Below are 18,094 nucleotides of genomic sequence, written 5' to 3' on the forward strand. Positions count from 1 at the left end.
TCAAAACCTTATCTTGATCCCATTTTGGAAATGCAAAGGTTTTCTTGATACCTCTTTTTCACTCCTCATATTTCAGCAAATGAATTGCTGTATACCCAGTATAGAATGAAAACCAACTGCAGGGTGCAGCTCATTTATTGGCTCTGGGTACCTAGGGTTCTTGATGAACCTATAAGCCCTTTATATCCCCGCAACCAGAAGAGTCCAGCAGACAAAACGGTATATTGCTTTCAGAAATCTGACATCGCAGGAAAAAGTTACAGAGTAAAACATAAAGAAAAATGGCTGTTGTTTTCAGCTCAATTTCAATATTTTTTCATTTCAGCTGTTATTTTCTGTAGGAAAACCTTGTAGGATCTACACAAATGACCCCTTGCTGAATTCAGAATTTTGTCTAGTTTTCAGAAATGTTTAGCTTTCCGGGATCCAGCATTGGTTTCACACCCATTCCTGTCACTAACTGGAAGGAGGTTGAAAGCACCAAAAATAGTAAAAATGGGGTATGTCCCAGTAAAATGCCAAATTTGTGTTGGAAAATGTGGTTTTCTGATTCAAGTCTGCCCGTTCCTGAAAGGTGGGAAGATAGTGATTTCAGCACCAGAAACCCTTTGTTGATGGCATTTTCAGGGAAAAAACCACAAGCCTTCTTCGGCGGCCCTTTTTTCCCATTTTTTTGGAAAAAACTAAATTTTCACTGTATTTTGGCTATTTTCTTGGTCTCCTCCAGGGTAAACCACAAACTCTGGGTACCATTAGAATCCCTAGGATGTTGGAAAAAAAGGACGCAAATTTGGCGTGGTTAGCTTATGTGGACAAAAAGTTATGAAGCCCTAAGCGCGAACTACCCCAAATAGCCAAAAAAGGGCTCAGCACTGGGGGGGAAAAGGCCCAGCAGCTAAGGGGTTAACGCCGAGGTTGCTCTTGTGTTTTGGCAACGCGTTGTTGGGTTAAAATAAGGGGCATACAACTGATGAAGCCATTAAGGGAAGAGCCAAAGAAAAATAATCTTTTACCACAGCTTAGCTTTATTAGCCATGTTTTTTTCGATTTAACTGTACAGTGTTTATTCATGCATTCAATTCATTAACACATTACACACAATCCTAATAAATAAACATTGCACATCCCAAGCAAACAAGTAAAAATAGTTAGTGCAAACGTTCCCTTAGGTGCATCCCAGAATGAAATTGCAATAAAACTGTGGTTTTTATTAGCTCAGCATTACAATAAAATGTGCACAATTTATTAAATCAACCTCCATTTACCCCACCTGTCCCACTACCCCATCATACACACAGATTCACACACTTACATTTTGCACACGTGGATTGTTTATTACGTTGACATGGTCGGAAATGTAAAATCCTGTGATCCCTTCACCTGGTGGTCCAATTAGAACTGCAAACATTTATAAAACTCAAAGGAAACATGCTTCCCATCCAAAAAAGTGCAAAATATACTGCTTGTGTGCATGTGGTTGTACAAAGTTTTCTTCCTGTATGTAACTGTGTGTGTATGTAATCATATACATATATTTATGGATGGACTTGTTTAACATGAACCTAGATAAAAAAGATAATGAATTCGAGACTTGACTTCCAGGCAGCTGTTTACCTCTGATCACATTTTTATTTCATGATGTTATCAAGCAAAAAAGTATTATCTTTAGCTTTAGCAAGGGTGCCATGGGACCCTTAGCCCTAATGTGGGTAGAAAAAACATAGCCATACTTGGGGTGTAATGGCTTCTTGTTCCATTGGGGCTACTAGACATATGGTGGTTACACTGGGGCTTTCTGTTACAAATGATTGCTACAAGATGTATTGGTCCAACTTATGCAATGGAAGCAGCCCATGACTACAACTCCCAGAACTCATTGGTTGTCAAATGAAAGCCAAGGAAAAGACATAGGGCCTCATTTAGATCTCAGTGGACTGGTTACTCCGGCATAATGGTGATGGATATCCCATCCGCCAAAATATAAATCCCATTCTATCTATGGGATTTATATTTCATAGAATGGGATATCTGTCACCGTTGTGACAGAGTAACCAGTCCGCGGAGATCTAAATCAGGCCCATAGTGTCCTGACAAAAGGGAGCTAGGTGTCAAACCTACACTCCCATATTGTGTGCCTCTTTGAGTCGTCAGTGTAAAACGTTATCATAATTACAAATGGGTTTAAAATAAGCCTAATGGTAACACATCTGACAATTTCAACTATGTGGTTATAATGGTTCAGTTGGACTTCACATCAAAAAGAAATCTTTGGTTTACTAATAGCTTTGGTGCTATGTGATGAATCAGCATGAAATTTGTCACTTGCTTTGCCTATTGGACTAAGTTTTGGAATTTCACATTTCTTGTAGATCTGTTGAGCAGACAAAAGGTAAGGAGGCGGGGTAGAGATCTAATCCATTCCAGATCCGAAGGGAAGTTTAGCTTTGCTCTACAGAAAAAAAAACCTGAAGGGAATTACATCTAACTTGGCAGGACAGTCAAACTTTACTCATAAGATTAGTCTTTTTGGTTCAATAAAATTTGTTAAGCAGTTTTTGAGATATTAGCATTAGACAAAGCTGTGGGGTGGGCTTCAAATTGTTAATTTTGTATCTGGTTGGTGAACTTTGAAAGCATAAAACGTATGAGTCACATCAATCAAATTAAAATGTTTAGAGAGATATGATTGGTTGGTTAACAGCTTGTATTTATTTCTTGCCTTGAATTATAGATTCTGTAAGCTTGGCATGCTGGGAGAGGTTTGTAAGAGAATAGGCAGACATAATACGCATTGTTGAAGTACTGAAGGAATAAGAGCAGTCCCCTGAGATACGAAAAATGTTTAAGATTTTGTCACTACAAATTTGCAAGTATTTGCCAATTTGGCGATCATTTCGAAAATGTAAGAATATGGTTAATTGCAGTTCCAACTAAGAAAGTGTTTGTTGAATTTCCTTATAACTATAGTACTGTTTAAGAAGTCTGCAAGAAATTTCAAGCACCTATAGCATGTTTAGTTTACTCTTTGGTATGTCAAGTTTCATTCAGCTGTACCAGTAAATAGCTAACTGAAAGGGGCTAAAATATTTACAAATGCTAATAACTTTGATGCTGTCTGATGTGTCTGCATGAAATATGGCACTCTGTTAGCATTTCATGTTCAGCTCTGGGTGCTCAAATTTTGTCTAGATCCATGAAGAGGGTCAACGTTAAAGCGTGGGTCAAACATCTGTTATGTACTAAACCCTTTAGTGAATTTTAAAGGATCTGCATAAAAGATGAGATACCAAAGTTGGCCTTAATATGCAAGGAGACTGCCAAATGTCACACAGATTCAACTAAAAGGCACCCTACAATCAGGGCCTATCAAGCTCTGAGTCCAGAAATTGCTACCACAGCCATAAACAAAGCTGGATGCTTTGCCTTGTCCTAGGCCAAATCCATAACCCACTGCACATAGCTAAAGGGCATGCACAACGTTCATGGTTGGTTCTGGGGCTGGTGGAGCGATAGGACAGGGCCTCAGCTATGAGCTTGCAGTGCAAGGCTAAGGCTCTATGCTTCTATCGTCGTTACACATAGTTTCATGCAGGCCTGGCTACAGGCCAGGCCCAGCACACAAGAGTCCACAGTGCACAGTGGTGCGGGACATAATATTTTGCATCTGGAGCTTGTTGGTGCTGCTGAAAGATATGGTGGGCCCCTAGCCCTGTGGTGTGGGGAATGGAGCATGGCCTTGCCTGAGACCAAGCCCTGCTCCCTGAGCCTTTTACACATTGCAGAATGCCAAGCATAGCAGGCCCAGTTGCGTAGTGGCTGTTGCAAGGCAGGGCCCTGAGACCGCATGGCTAGAGGCTACAGACAGTACTTTATATCAGTATGGATACTGGGCATAGTATATACGGAAAAAACATTGGAAATTCACTGAAAAGCGTAGTTAAATGTAAGTTATTGTTACTCTTGTTCATAAGATATTAAAAAAAAATTAAAACAACCTCAGAAATTCACTGAAAAAACACAGTAGTTATGGTTCTAATGCCAAACCTGAAAAACACAGAAAGTTACATGCAATCATATACAAGGCAAACCATAACTCTCAGCCTTACTATGTACTGAGTATGACATCACACATCACTGAAGACATCTCATATAAAGTGACTGAAGTGTGCATTTGGATCTGCTGAGACAGGTAATATTTCCAGACACCCTTGGTAAGTATTAAACAAACACCTAAAACTGAAAAAACAAACCTTGTGGATTTGCCTCGAAATAATATGCTAAATCTGTGAACGCTCCATTATTTACTCGTGTTCGGTATAGGGAAACAGGCAGACTGTAATGTGAGGGCTTCCTGTTTCGGGAACTGTTGCTGTTCACAACTTCCTTTCATGTGACAAATTGTCCTTCATATGAGTGCTTCCTGCCTTACTCATAAATATCTAAAGGAACTCATCTCACACTCTTTGTAGGGAATGCCTTGCTTTTGTCAGATTTAACTCTGTGACTTGTAGAGAACAAGAAGTTTTCTCCAATAGGCACACTACCCCACAGAGATAATCTGTGCTACTTTAATTACAGAGATTACGCCATTACTCCACATCGCATAACTTTTAGTGGAGTAACGTGTGTTATCCTGTGTAGCATAACCTGCTGAATTACCTAAGAATTCTGTGAGATAAGGCTTGGATTATGTGAGAAGAGTAATTCTGCGTTTAGCGCTATTTCTTAGTGCAAAAATGCCCCCTCGTGTCCCAAATGGGTGTGAGGATGTATTTTGCCCTAACAAAGTATGATAAATGCAACAGAACATCAAATGTGCTTGTGAGGTAGGATTGTTTTACAACTTACTAGCCATTTCCTTAGCACAAAATGCAACCTTGCGTCCAAAATAGATGCAAGGATGCATTTTGTGCTAAGAAACAGCGCTAAATGCAGCAAAACACGAATAGTGAATAGCCGCATGAGCTCAGTAAATGTGCTTTTGCTGTAGGATTCTTTTCCTTTGTTCCAAATTACTGTTAATTACGTGAGGAGGCGTGACTGCAAGATTGCTGAGATCACTCCTGTGTGATCAAAAATCTGCCCAGACCGTGTCATTTTGGGGAGACATTTTAATAAGAGATGGATTGTTCATGTGAGTTATGAACTTGAGCATTATTTAAGGTAGATTTTTTACCTATGTGGACCATTCAGGTAATTCTTGAATGCAAAACTACAAATTTGAATGCAAACACCAGTATTTTCATACACATGGCAGTTCCTTTAATGTGTGCAGTCAACACCATTTCAGGTAGATTCTTTGCCCTAGCAGACCTTTGTGCATTTTTAGAGAACAAAATTACAAATCTGAACACGAGCAGCAGTGTTTTGAATGCAATTAAGTGGAATTTTTACCTGAAAGGACCACTTGGGTAATTTATTGAGTGTGAGATGCATTTTGTTTAATTATGTGTATTTTCACAGTAATTATTCCTAATCATGCCACCCAATTTTACATGACTCACTCCCACCCCTAGTTCGCCTTTGTTTCACTTGCTACAAACCTGAATGTGTTTTGCTTGTAGCCTTGCCTGTCCGAAGAATGTCATAAGTCTACAAACTAATAAGCTGACCCATAACGTCTCCTTCTCTGCTTGACTGGAAGGTTGTTGACATTCACGTTTGGATGTAGCAGGCTTCCAGTTATCAGCTAGCTTACAAGTACAATCCTGTCATTGTTGCTCAGTGGGTGCAGCTGAAGGAAAGGAACTAGGGGCCAGATGTAGCAAAGGGTTTTTCCCATTCTGTGTCAATGGGGAAATGTGTTCATACATATGGCCCTAGGTTACCCAACTGACGATTATCATTGCTCAACCAAAAAAAAGTCGAATTTTGGCACCCAATTGTTAATCTAATATAGGCCCATTTTGATTACTGAAAAAAACGTGTTGAAGTTTGCGAGCCACACAATAATAATTACAGTAATACATTAATAATTAAACACGACTATGACAGGAAGCCCAAACACCTAAGTAGACGTTTCATGGCTGCATCCCAATTTAAGCTCCCTGCACCATTGATAAGAATTATAAAGGGCATTCACAGAAGACATTAGCACCATTGAAAAAAACTGTGCCTCTGTTATTATGTGCCATCTCAATGGTATCCACTAATAACTTTGATGGAAAAAAGGCTTTATTTATCAAGAGACATGCAAGTTTGCATGTCACACACTAAAATATATCACAGGTGCATCACCCCACAGGTAGTTTCACAAAGGCACACCTAGAGCTTGGAAGCCCCTCTATGTCTCCTCCACCTACACAGTTTATGAACTACAAGACTCAATTTACCATCACTCTCTATGCATCCAGGTGCTGAGATGGGAAGCATTATAAATGTACTGGGGCAACACATTATGAAAGCAGATATACTTTGGGCCAGATTTACAAGGAGCTGGCACAGTGCAGTGCTGGGCCAAAATTGGCAGCACCGTGCTGTGTCTGTTCTGAAACGCAGGGATCCACTCTATTCACAAAAATACGGTGCACCACTCTGTTTCCTTTAGCACGGCGCCACATTTAGCTGCTAGCGCCAACACTGGCATCCTTGCCTCAATGTGCAAGGGTGTCTGCTTTGAAGGGAATGATTGTTTCTGTGCAGCAAGGTGTCTCTTCCTGCGCATAAACAATCTACAATGGCGCTTTGGCACTTCTATGTGTGCTGCAGAATGCAGCACACATAGAAGGAGCAAATCGTCATTGTTGAATGATTGTTTATGTGCAGGAAGGGACACCTTCCCGCACATAAACAATCATTCATGGCGCTTTGCTCTTTCTATGTGTGCTGCAGAATGCAGCACACATGGAAAAAGCAAAAACGAGGAGAAAGAAAATTATTTCTCCTTGTTGCGCCAGTTTTTGGTGCTTCCCTCAGATTTATATTTCCTTGTAAATCTGGGGCAGCGTCAAAAGCAATGGGTGTTGCGGTGTAACGCCCAAAGTAACACCAATTGCACGCCCCTCTGCCACAGAAAACTGTTTCGGAGGGCCCATATTTACTAGGTGACATTAAGCCACAAAAAGTGGCTTAAAGCTGTCTTGTAAATATGGCACAGTGCACAGCGCCACCAGAGCATCACAAAAAGTGATGTTTCAATGGCGATAGGGGCTTGTAAATATACCCCTTCGTCTGCATAAAAGGGGGAAAGGTTTTGACATTTTTGTAAATTAAAATCTAAACCCAATGCCTCCTCCGAGTCTCATTTTTATCTCGCCACCCTGTGTATACCTCAGGTAGTAAAGTACTGGTGCAACAAGTGTACAGCAATGAACGATTCTTGTCCTTTAAACCCCATAAAATGTTTCTTAGTTTTTAATAATGTTTTTAAAATAATATGTAAACGCAACAAAAAATAAATAATAGAATGAATACAATTTCTAACATAATTTTCACATTCCCTCCTCTGGTTGGATCACTCCATTTTTGTTGGAAGTGGGTGTCCTGCATGCATCCAGAATCATAGGGAGAGGGACAGAACATTTATATGTTTTTTCTTTGCAGCTACCATCTGCCTAGTCCGATCTCTATGGTAAAAGAGCCTGCCTTGGCAGTGAAACAGGGCCTGTGCCAAAGGCGCACCGTTAGCTTGAATGAAATAGAAGAGACTGGCTGTGAAAGGGAATACCTAGAGGGATGCTCAAAGTAGCCCTTTTACAGTAAATGGCGATGTGTGCAGTTGTGATGAAAAGGCCATACTAACTCATCAATTAATACACTGGATTGCTGCTCCCACTTGCACTTAATATTATTACAGCAGGTCTTTCCACATAGGGGAGGGATTAAACATCTCTGCCAATGTTTTACAGTCATTTCTAGGAAAGATACAGCACTGGTGGACACAAAGGAGAAAAGTGCTTAACATTTAAACTTCATCTCCATCATGTGAAGTTAAGGAAAAATGGCAATGAACGTGGCAAAAATGTTATTGACATGTTGTGTACCACCTTTTACCTTTTAAATAAACTACATTTTTACTGACATGTTGTGTATCACCTTTTAAATAAAAGTGTTTCTTTTAAAAGTGTAATAATTTTTTGGAACAAATAAAGTTGAACGTGTTTAAACTCTTGGTATTGTTTGCTAGAAAACCAACACTAACTCTCCTCAATTTAGAAATTGGTTGGTTTGATGAAAAGCTATGAATACACTACTTGTGAAAGTTTAGAAAATGTGTTAAAACGTTCTATACACAGTTATAGCTTCTAAAAGTGTTTGAATGTTTGGTATTTTTCAAACAAATGATCTATAAAGTTCTAACATTGTTAAGGAGCTTCCAAGAAGCTGTCATTGTTTAAAAGGTTAAAACCCACATTTTAGAAAATTAATTTGGAATGGTAATCCTATGAACTATTTAACAGGTTTAATAAACGTGGCTACCGCCTGCTAAAAAAGTATACATCTTTTATATAATTTCTCAACATCAAAGTCCATTATGTAAAATGTTAAAAGTCTATCATTTAGATCTTTGATAAAATGTGGACTCACTTTTATATTATAAAATGTTTGAATAGTTTGCTAAAATCTTTCTGTCCTATCAACGTTTCACATTAATTACATTTTTAGATTAATTTGCCACAATCTCAGTTTGAATTAGAAAAAAGGCACTAACACTGAGCATAGAGTATGATTCTGAAAACTCTGTAACTTCATGAAATAAGAGTTTCCAATTATGCTGAACTTTGAAAGTGGGTGAGCGGGCACCCACAAATCTTTGGTACCAGCTTTCTATGTGAAATATAAGGATTGCTGTAACTTAAGAAAGGAGGTAAGGTTTTTGTTGTTCTTCATTGAAATAAAAATAGCGAAATTTCCAATGTGCTATTTTGCTTGTCAGTCGATCAGAATTACTTAAATACACAATTGTGGTAATTCATAATGACATTAAAAGTATCTGTGAACAAAGGGCATGATTTAGAATTTAGCAGAGTGGTATTATTTAAATCAGGGCGAGTGAGTACCTTCCCACTAAAATTATGAAATGCCCGCCGGCTCAGTGGTCATATAGATTTACAGAAGGCGTCATCATGGCGGATCCTGTAAGTGCTCTAAAGGTTTAACGAACGGCTCCATCAGCATGGCGGGATTTTCTTGTTCAAAATAAAAATAACAATGGACCCTTCGCCCCGGGAGTTTTCTCCCATGCCCTAGGGATCATTTTACAGCATTTACTGTCCTTTCCTACCATGTTTTACCCGGTGGTGATGGACAGTGGAAACTGGCCATTTGTCCGCCCACACTAAATAGGGTGGGCGGACAAATAGCCAAACCTCGAACAGCCCTTACTCTGTCAGGCTGTTGGAGGTATATGTCCGTGGTAGATACTTAGCAGTCTCTGTCACCTACATAGTGAAGATCAGCCTGACGCAAAATGAGGTGGAAGAACTTTCAGTTTAGCAAAAATGGTTATGTGCTGCTGTTGCGACAAACTGCAGTCTATGCCAAACTATGAATCGGGCTCTAAGAATGCTTCCTGATTCTTTTTATGGCCTACGATGGACAAATGCTCACCTCATGACATTGTAATCTAGCACAAAGAACCTCCCTTAAAAAAATTAAAAAAAACTCCATTCTGATTTTTTACCACAAGCATCATTAAATTCCTCCCCTCCTCGCCATCATACAGCATTTGAAGGAAATAGGTTTGCTTTACCAAAGGTCATAACGAATCTCATCTACTATCACAAATCAACTACTTTAACATGTTGGACTGCAAAAGAGTGGCACTTTAAACTGAGGGCAATACGAATCAGCGATGGGATTAAATTTAGAGGCCAGCAAAGTTGTGAGATTCCCCTTGACGACCTCATAGAGTTTTACAGTTTGTATAGTTTTACTTGCAGGAAAATAGTCATCTAAAACAGGAACTTGCTGGATAAAAACCCTGCAAATCCCCACGTTTAGCAAGAGTAATTTTCTGGCAAACACATTTTTCAGGAACTTCTTCCACAAACGTTTTTTTGGTGGGGGCACTGTGCGTTTTGCAAACGTAACATATCTTTCACTATTTCTGAAATAAGAAGTTAATAAATAGAGCAAAATCTGACACAATTCTCGATTGGCAATATCTCCGAAAAATGTAGGTTTGGAATAAATTTGGGTATGCCAGGTGTGACTGACAAATAGCTTACTTTGCCAGAGATGATCCCATCCGGCCTTGGACATATACAAAAAGAAATGAGACACTTTCCATAACAACGCTGCACTATGAGGCAAAGCAATTTTGATCAGTTTTTCACTCGTGTCTCACGGGGACTGACCACTACAATCTGTTGGGCCAGCAACTTCTCTCTCTAATTCTTTAGACACTTGAACACTGTCAAAGGTAAAAGTAAGAGCAGGAATAGGGGATAAAGCAGAGGCAAAGATAGAAATCTGGAGCGAATAGAGATAGGTAAAGTTAATTGACACTAGGGAGTGAAATTCCCCTTGCACCTACACTTGTCACCGGACGCAGTATCAGCTGAATGAAACTCTCAAGGATCATGATTAACCCAGAAAAGAGGATGGTGTGATGTAATTTCCTGTTCTGCAATACCAACTCCATTTGTGTATATGTTCTTGATGTTGGGACCCCATCTCTTTGATGGTTCACTATTCCTTAGCTGCTTTACCTAAAGTCGGAAGTAGCTGTTCTATTCTTCTTACCAGCTGTTGCGATTTTTCAGCTTATGAAGTCTAAAAAGGAATGCCAGGATCCTGATTTAAGATTAAACCAGTGCTTAATTTGTAAATAAAAATGCACAGGTGCCCAAAGCCCCCCTCTTAAACATGCGGCTGCTGCAATTAAATGTGCGAACACGGAATACCGAGGCACTGTAATCCTGAAACCATCTCGGTCCTCTTCATTTACAGCCACTCCCTGCCCCTTCAGCTCACTCTTGTAGCTTTTCTTTCTCCCTTTGGGACTCTTTTTCGTTTTTCGCTTCTTCTGCCTTTCCCATGTGTGTCTTTTGCTCTCAGTAAATGCTTGAGGCAGAAGAATAAGCGTCGGCCCTCAAAAATAAGCGCTGGTGCTCTGCACTGGAAACAAGCACAAATTAAGCACTGGATGAGATGGATTGAAAACAGCAACCCGTTTCATCGTTGGGAAACAGCATTGGGTTAGTCATTAAGGCTAAATGTACTTTCTGGTCGAGAGTGGATTTGAGGTACACTTTGCACACTGCAGCAATCAATGGACCCATTAGCTGAAATGAATGTGCATTTGTTGCATTGAATACGCATGTTCAGAAGATACGCTGGAAAATGTCCTTCTCCCAAACTAATGGAATAGACTGCTCTCCTGGTCCCTCCGGCTACAGAACTGGTGTACTGGCCATGAGGCAAATGACAGACTCTGTTACCGATGAATGCATGTAATGAGCAAAGCGTCCATTAAGTAATTAAGTAAGGAAATGTGTTAGTTGAGCAGTGGTTACCGCTGCTGCTAGGATCAGGTCAGACTCAAAGAAATCAAGAATAAGTTCTGTGACATCCAATACTTCACCACGGACCACCATGAGCCAATATACCTAAGCTGTGAAGGAGATGAGACTTAAAATGACTTATAATGGACATTAGTAACAATCCTTTTATTTCGCTAATATGCCTGTAAAACATCTACAGTTTTTGTCTTTGCTGAACTGATCTAATGTACCTGCCTCAGGCTACTATACTTATAGTCAGAACCTGTGTGTCTACCCTAAGGGGCATATTTAAGATCCCCTTATGCCACATTAGCGCTGCCTTAGCGTCTTTTTTTTTTACGCTAAGGTGGCCTTCTCCCGCTCCATAGTTACAAAGTGGCGCAATGCATGCATTGCGCCACTTTCTAACCCTTTGCGCTACTTTGGGCATTAGCCATGGATATTGTATGCAAAGGGGGCGTTCTCCCGTTAGGGGAGCCACAAAAAATGGCGCAAAGAAATCCAAGATATTTATTTCTTGCCGTCATGTTTTTCAGCACCTTTAGCGCCTGCTCAGAGCAGGTGTTAAAAAGGGGCACACCATTGATTACAATGGGCCCCTTTGTACTGTTCAGGGTTAGCGCCAAAATTTTGGCACTAACCCTGAACAGTACATCAATAGTGTAAAAATGTTTGACGATATTACCCCCTACCATGTGTCATGGCACACCATATCTTAGATACAGCGCACACATAGTGGCGGTGGGGGGGGGGCTGAGGGGCGCAAGGAAAGTGGTGCTGCACTTTCCTTAAATCTGTGCCCAACTGTGTACAGTGATCATATCACATGTGTTTTTCTCAGAGACTTACATAATCCTTGAACATTAAAGACTTCTTTGGCCCTTCTTAATCTCACCTCTCCTAAAGTACAGCTTACATTTAGAGTGAGAAGGACACCTGTTAATGTTTTATCCAGGTTATGGTTCAGTGCTGTGTCTACGGAGAGAATAGCTAGAACTCAACACGCAGCCAGTATCAGAGCATATATATCACTGGAAATATCCACAGGAGGAAGGGCTGCCCTGTCTAAAATAAGTCTGGCTACTGGATGAGGTCTGCAAAGACCAAGGAAACTACTGTGCAACAGTGAGGAAGAGTAGAATTTGAGGGTGAGATAGAGAGACTGGGAAATGATAGAACACAAAATACAGCGAAAAGAAAAGAAGAAAGGGAAAGGAATTAGTGAGAAAGATATTAGGTAAAAAGAGAAAAAGAGAGGCCAGTGGCAGAAGACTAAGAATAAAAGAGATCAAGAGAAAAAATACATTCTCCCCTTCCCACAGTAAGTGACTAATTCGGGGCACCTAAATAAAAGAATTGTCCAATGCCCAGTGTGTAGCTCCAAACCAAGGTTGTCACATCCTGTGAAGTGTGCAAGCTCTCAGTAACATACCACACCTTCTCTGTGTAACAGGACACTGATGGCCGATTCTTTTAATCATTTATGCCTAAAGAGGGTTTGAAACAAGTTGATGTTGGTGCAATAGCTCCAGTGAAAGCTCCAGTGAAAGCCTTTCAAATGAATATACATTTATGCTCCAGCGAGACTCTCACTCACATCCCCAAACACTAGTAAAGGTGTCCCCCCAGACCTAAAACAGAAGTGTTAAAAGTAGGGCAAGTGGCAAGAGGATGGACAGCACGTGCTAAAGGTAGGTTTGCAGGACAAATGTCTCTTGCTCAGGCAATTGTGAAGTCACCATCAAAAGTCCAGATACAAAAAGCAGACTAGAGTATAGACTTCTTTGGACACTTCTTGATAACCTCCATGATGACAAAGGCCACTCCGACATCAGGTGCCAGTAACTGTGCTGAGCCTGGCAATGGGAAGGTATGTCAAACCGAAGCAAAGGCGAGTGCTGACCAGGCATGCAGTATCTCTTCATTCGGGTTGTACCTCCGGGAAACCACAATCCCTCTTTGGAGCACTGTCTGCCCCCACTCTGGCCAATTCTTGAGTCCATGCATGTTCCCCAAAGCACTTCGTGGGTTGAAGCTACATATTCTAGGAAAGGCCCAGTTTTTGGAGGCTGGAAACTTTGCCTAGAACTCAGGATAGCTCTGCCAGGCAACTCCTAGAGGCAGCGAAGGGGGTAAAGCCGCCAGTGCATAGAAGCAGGTATCCTGCCCTGAAGATGCCAGGCCTAGGAACCTGCAGAAAGAGGAAGAAGACAGAGCCAAAGGTTAAACTGAATACACATTATTGGTTTGTGTCAAATGACCCTAATTTCCCACACGCCCCAAGTTGAGGATTAATCAGTGAATCAAAAGGCAACACGTGTGAAATCAGTCGTCAAATATTTGCAATTCCCATCCTTATAAATATTTTTTCAATTCTGTTTTCAAAAGAGCTTACTAGAGAGATGTAGACAAGAACAAGAGTATACAGAACTTTAAAACACACAGCTGTACGCTTTATTCGTGTGAACATCGTATACATAGCGCCAAAAGGCCATTCTTGGATTATTTCTACGGACAGTTATGGAAATGTATCGTTTTATTATTAACTGCATTTGAGTGACAAGGAACATTTTTGGAACAAACTCGCGTTTTCTGAATTATATACAAATGAATTAAAGACACCCGGGGTGTCCAATAAAATAATGTTCATCTGAGTGGTGTTTTAGTTGCTAGTACTCTTTTGGGTCTGACGCCTGCACCTAAGACTGGGCCTACTGCTCGCGCCTGGCTCTGTTTGCCCCCTGGGCAGCCTCCCGGGGTGTCTTGTATGTTTTTTTCAGTGGGGTATAGAAGGGAGTGGTATGGCCCGCTTCAGTGTGTATGTACCTCATGTCTTCCAGCATAGCAGCAGTGCCACGTAAGAAGCGATGTGTGAAGTCAGGCAGCGCCTAGTCGAGCGGTTTGCCACAACTGAGTAAGAGTCTGGACTGCAAAGACATCTTGTTCCACAAAGGCAGTCTTACTGTCGATAAAGAGATGCCATTTCCACAGGATCTTATTCCTCCCCGTCCCTGTGACGGAAGGGACATCTTGCACTCAGTTCCTTTGCATGCTAGGGGAGTCATTTCACATCTGATATCCTATTGCCTTTAGGGAGTCAGCTGCCTCCTTTACTGTCTAGAAAACGCTTGGTCCTAAACTGGTCAGCTACAACAAAAGTATCCTCGATTCACACAACAAACAATTACCATATGGCAAATGAAAAATAAAAACTGCATTGACCCAGAACCAACTATTCACACACACTACAAGAAATCGGCTCTTACACATTCATCTAAACCACAAGGAGTCCCCAGGGGACTGTGAACCTTTGCACCTACAGTTCCTTCTCATGTCCTGCACAGGTTCTGTTTCCTCCAGCTGGCCAGCCAGGTGCCGCCCAAGTACTTCCACCGTCGTATAGCAAGAATATTGTACACAACGATGTAGAGAGTCATAAATATTGTGTCGTAGATATCGTTTACAAAACTTTTGTCCCAATTTGTGTATATTTCCACTATTAACTCCAATGGAGCGATATAACCCTATTTTAGAGCTCATATTCTGACGACGATATTCTGGTTCACACTTGCTTCCTGCGAATGCCACACTAGCTCTAAATTGCACAGAATACATCTCGGTGAACTAGTTGCAGAACTAGCACTGTTTGGATCACCGTGCGTCAGTCTGAGGAGCTGCAAGTACTCGCCCACAACTCAGGGGCATATTTAGAGTCAGTTGCATTCGTAGCTCTAGCCTCCATATTTCGCTAGTAAACCAACAAGCTCCACCAGCAGTCCTGAGAAGGTCTCCAGTGCTTTTCGTGATATTTCCTCACAGTATTAAGAGCCTGATTTATGAAAAGTTAGTGTCGCCTTTGCGTCATTTTTTGACACAAAAGCGATGCAAACGTACAAAATATAATTATATTTGATAAGTTTGCATCGAAAATGACACAAAGGCGGCGTTAACTTTTCATAAATCAGTCCCTAAGTGTGTAAGTATACCCACCTTTTTCTCTTGAAGAGGTGGCTTGGGGGACTAGTACCAATGCATGGCCTAAACTCACCAGAGAGATATTGAGCCTACATAATGACAATTTACTACAAAAAGAGGCAAGAGTTTTGGTCCAGCTAGCTGCATGAACAGATCAGGAAGGATGGAAAGGACCCTGTGATATGGTGAAAAGGAACATACAGAACCTTGTTGGCGTGTGGCATAGGGGCAGATAAAAATGTAAGCTTGTAACACCCAGCTTATTGTTTGAGTAGCATGTTTTTTGTGTCCAATGATTGTGGGTGGTATCCAGTGAATCAAGCCTGAAAGTCTGCCTCTGTGACCACGAAAATTGCGAATTCTGAACTGCTGCCAGCAGACAAGAGTACATAAAAGCATTTTATGAGACTAACAAACCATTAAACAATTAGACAAATATATATCTTCTCGAAGTGCAGCATATCAAGGGCAAATATACCTAAAATACTGAAAACTATATTAGCGGTGCACCACTTGGTTAGCAATTATTAAATAGAATATAGAGAAAGTCCACTTCTTCTATGGTATAAGTAGAGCAAATCTTATTTTTATTTTCTTCCAATTCCATAAAATTCTTCCACAATGATCTTGTTACAGCATGAAATACATAAGAATGATAGCCAACACGTTTTGCCCTTCAACATAGGGCTTCTTCAGGGCTATATATTATCTGGTTGGTCATGATTGAGGTATTCTTGAGGAAAATGCCAGTGGCATTTCCAACTTGGGGCAGGCGAGGTGCTGCCGGACCTCTTTCATTATGAATGGTTCTTAACCGTAACAATGGTCACGGGCAACATCACCCTGATACTTTGAATTCCTTTCGGACCTATTATGAACATTTTTCTCAAGATAGGATTATTTTGTGATATTGTACTAATCTTTTGGGAGATGTAATGATCATCATACAAAGGACTACATACTATAATTATTCTCTTTGACAATCTGGCCCCGGGAGAAGAAGTATGCCAACTGACACCAAAGCATTTTTGGTGCATTGGTGGACCGAAAATCTCCTGTGCCAGTGTACCAGCTTTGTTTATTTGACTGAAAAAATGCTGTGCTGGAGTACCAGCTTTGTTAGAATCCTTCTCCTGCTTCACTGCCTGGCATTGTTCACTTATTCCATTCGTGTATCCAATTCCACCTTGAAAGAGATGGCACTCGTGAAAAAGAAGTGGATACAGCCAGTGAGAAATTGATCATATGAGAGTAATTCTGTGGCTCTGCTGGTCCTGTCTAGTGTAATCACCATAGAGGCATACAAAGTGTCAATCAAATGGCATTATTCTTTCTGATTTGCCTGGTACCTCGCCAATAGATTTTTAAAAATCTTTTGACATCTTCAATAATGTTTTCATTGTTCAACATAGTAACAACTAAACATTGTGTCACTCATGTACACAAGAGAACAGGCCAATGCAAATATTTACTCAAGACTGTTGAAATATCAGTTAACAAAGTTCATTAGGTTTGCGTACTTGCTAAAGGGTCTATGCGCAGATTAAAGGCCAAAGGTTCAGATACTGACATGGATGACTTAGAAGTTCATAGTTGCGAGGTCTTGACACTACATACCAGTCCATGGGGGTAATAGCAGCTCCAATTCTTTACAATGGTTTGGTATCCCAGTGGGATACTAACGTTATATAAACTTCTGCCAATGCAGATGTCAGCAGTACATTTGTACTTGACCGCTCACCTTATGGCACCAGTTCACCAGCATGCTGCCCACTGATTACACATGGGCACTAGAAAGTGAAATATTTTAGAGATTTCTGAAAGTTCTAGGTCTGGCCTTTATCCTTTGCTGATATGGTTCACATTGGGAGCAGGTACACGAGGGCTGTCAGTAGTTCTGGGGTATAGAAATGTAATTGTGAATGCATCTATTATCTGAGTAACATTCAGCATTAGTAGAGGAAGCACCATAATTGTAGAATGTCCGAATGCAAGGTGTAGGAAGTTGGCTCTGTATGTACTATTTCAAAGTAAGAAATGGCATGCACAGAGTCCAAGGGTTCCCCTTAGAGGTAAGATAGTGGCAAAAAGAGATAATTCTAATGCTCTATTTTGTGGTAGTGTGGTCGAGCAGTAGGCTTATCAGAGGGTAGTGTTAAGCATTTGTTGTACACACACAGGCAATAAAAGAGGAACACACACTCAAAGACAATTCCAGGCCAATAGGTTTTTGTATAGAAAAATATATTTTCTTAGTTTATTTTAAGAACCACAGGTTCAAGATTTACAAGTAATACTTCAAATGAATGATACTTCACTTAGGTAACTCAGGAACTTTGAATCAGCAAAATAGCATGTACAGTTTTCACAAAAATGGCAATAAGAAATTTTAAAACTAGACAGTGCAATTTTCAACAGTTACTGGGGGAGGTGTGTGTTTTTCTTAGTTTTGCAGGTAAGTAAACTACCTACAGGGTTCAAAGTTGGGTCCAAGGTAGCCCACCGTTGGGGGTTCAGGGCAACCCCAAAGTTACCACACCAGCAGCTTAGGCCGGTCAGGTGCAGAGGTCAAAGTGGTGCCCAAAACACATAGGCTTCAATGGACAAGGGGGTACCCCGGTTCCAGTCTACCAGCAGGTAAGTACCCGTGTCTTCAGAGGGCACATCAGGGG

At 40.8% G+C, this 18,094-nt stretch overlaps 1 protein-coding gene across 4 annotated transcripts in view; it reads right to left on the reverse strand.

Moving 5' to 3' along the window:
• Window positions 1–1,005: 1,005 nt before the first annotated feature.
• The window catches only part of DMPK (DM1 protein kinase), a 751,292-nt gene continuing 734,203 nt past the window's right edge, over window positions 1,006–18,094 (reverse strand). For all 4 annotated transcript variants that reach the window (XM_069207733.1, XM_069207732.1, XM_069207734.1 and 1 more), the window contains one exon: window positions 1,006–13,638. In XM_069207733.1, the coding sequence (XP_069063834.1) occupies window positions 13,537–13,638 (102 nt within the window). In that variant the 3' untranslated portion in view covers window positions 1,006–13,536. The remainder of the gene's footprint in view (window positions 13,639–18,094) is intronic.

This window comes from Pleurodeles waltl, chromosome 9, assembly GCF_031143425.1.
Source record: "Pleurodeles waltl isolate 20211129_DDA chromosome 9, aPleWal1.hap1.20221129, whole genome shotgun sequence".
Classification (NCBI taxonomy): Eukaryota; Metazoa; Chordata; class Amphibia; order Caudata; family Salamandridae; genus Pleurodeles; species Pleurodeles waltl.